Here is a 1,484-nt window from a genome sequence, read left to right on the forward strand (position 1 = left end):
CACTTACATGGTCCCTATGGCATTGTGTAAAATTATTTGTTCACAAATCTGAGTATTCTTTAATGCTTGCTCTTTTTAAATAATAATTTGTTTACAGACTGATACCCTTTTTTATGCATATGTTAAGAGACTATATGGTCTGGGAGATGTTACTCTTCATACTTCTGGCATAGTTGATAAACTATTAATCTGTAAACTATTGGTAGAAAAATTAAAATCCACTTGTCCAAACTATAACAATGAGGTTCTGGATAGTCACATGTATAGGTTGAAATATTAAGTTACAATAAAATGTCTCCAAACTGAAACACTCTACAATGATACAGTTAACATTTTCCTAAATAGTTCTCTAATTTCTCGATTCCGAAGACTATAAATGACTGGATTGCACATTGGCGTTAGAACTGAGTAAATCACAGCCATCGCGCGATCATAGTTGCCAGAGTTATTTTTGGTCAGTCTAATATACATAAACCCCACACTGCCAAAAAAAAGTAGGACCACTGTGAGATGAGTTCCACATGTAGAAAAAGCCTTTTTCCTGCCCTCGATGGATTTTATTTTGAATACAGCAGAAATGATTTTGATGTAGGACAGGATGATACAGGTAAATGAAGAGAATAGAATAAATGAGTTGATGGTAAAATCTACGGTGACATTGAGTGAAGTGTCAGAACATGCCAAGTTCATCAATGGAGTAGAGTCACAGAAGATATGATCAATTTTGTTTGAGCCACAGAAGGAAAGGTGAGACAGCAAGATGACTTGAGTTAAAGATACAAGAAATCCTACAACCCAGCAACAAGCTGCTAACTGAAAACAACAGGCAATAGTCATTATGGATGGGTACCTTAGTGGATTACATATGGCCATGTAGCGGTCAAAGGCCATTGCCGTTAGAAGAAAGGTTTCCGTGATACCTAAACCATGAACAAAATAGATTTGCAGCAGACAGCCAGTATATAAGATCATTTTGTCATCCAGCAAATTTGTCAGCATTTTGGGAATAATGATGTTTGTGTACCAGATTTCCAGGAAGGAAAGTATAGCCACAAAGAGGTAGAGAGGAATATGCAGTCGAGGGTGAGTGCAGATGAGGGTGAATACTGTGGCATTACCACTAAGTGTGAAGATGTAGATAATACTCAGAAGGCCAAACAATAGACCATGAGCGCCATTGAGATCAGGAAAACCTATAATGATGAATTGAGTAACATCAGAATGGTTTGAAATGGTCATCACTCCTCTTGTTTAAAACATTTTAGGTCCAGTGAGTATTAAGGTTCTTTCTGAAAATAGATGAAACAGTAGAATTAAAAATAACATAACAGCGTCTACCGTTGTAAAATGAATTGGACATACCATATCTACTGACTTCTAGCAACATCATTTACAGCTGTCAACAGCTAATTAAAGAAACACACCTGTTGTTGTATTAATGCTATAGTTTGGACAATGGTGCTAAAGAATTACTTATTAAAATA

General features: G+C 36.0%; 1 protein-coding gene across 1 annotated transcript; it reads right to left on the reverse strand.

Moving 5' to 3' along the window:
* Window positions 1-312: 312 nt before the first annotated feature.
* Window positions 313-1,239, reverse strand: LOC142108281 (olfactory receptor 6N2-like). The gene has a single exon (XM_075191919.1). It carries the CDS (start codon window positions 1,237-1,239, stop codon window positions 313-315), a length of 927 nt encoding a protein of 308 aa, XP_075048020.1.
* Window positions 1,240-1,484: the final 245 nt, after the last annotated feature.

The sequence above is a fragment of the Mixophyes fleayi genome, chromosome 12 (assembly GCF_038048845.1).
Source record: "Mixophyes fleayi isolate aMixFle1 chromosome 12, aMixFle1.hap1, whole genome shotgun sequence".
Classification (NCBI taxonomy): domain Eukaryota; kingdom Metazoa; phylum Chordata; class Amphibia; order Anura; family Limnodynastidae; genus Mixophyes; species Mixophyes fleayi.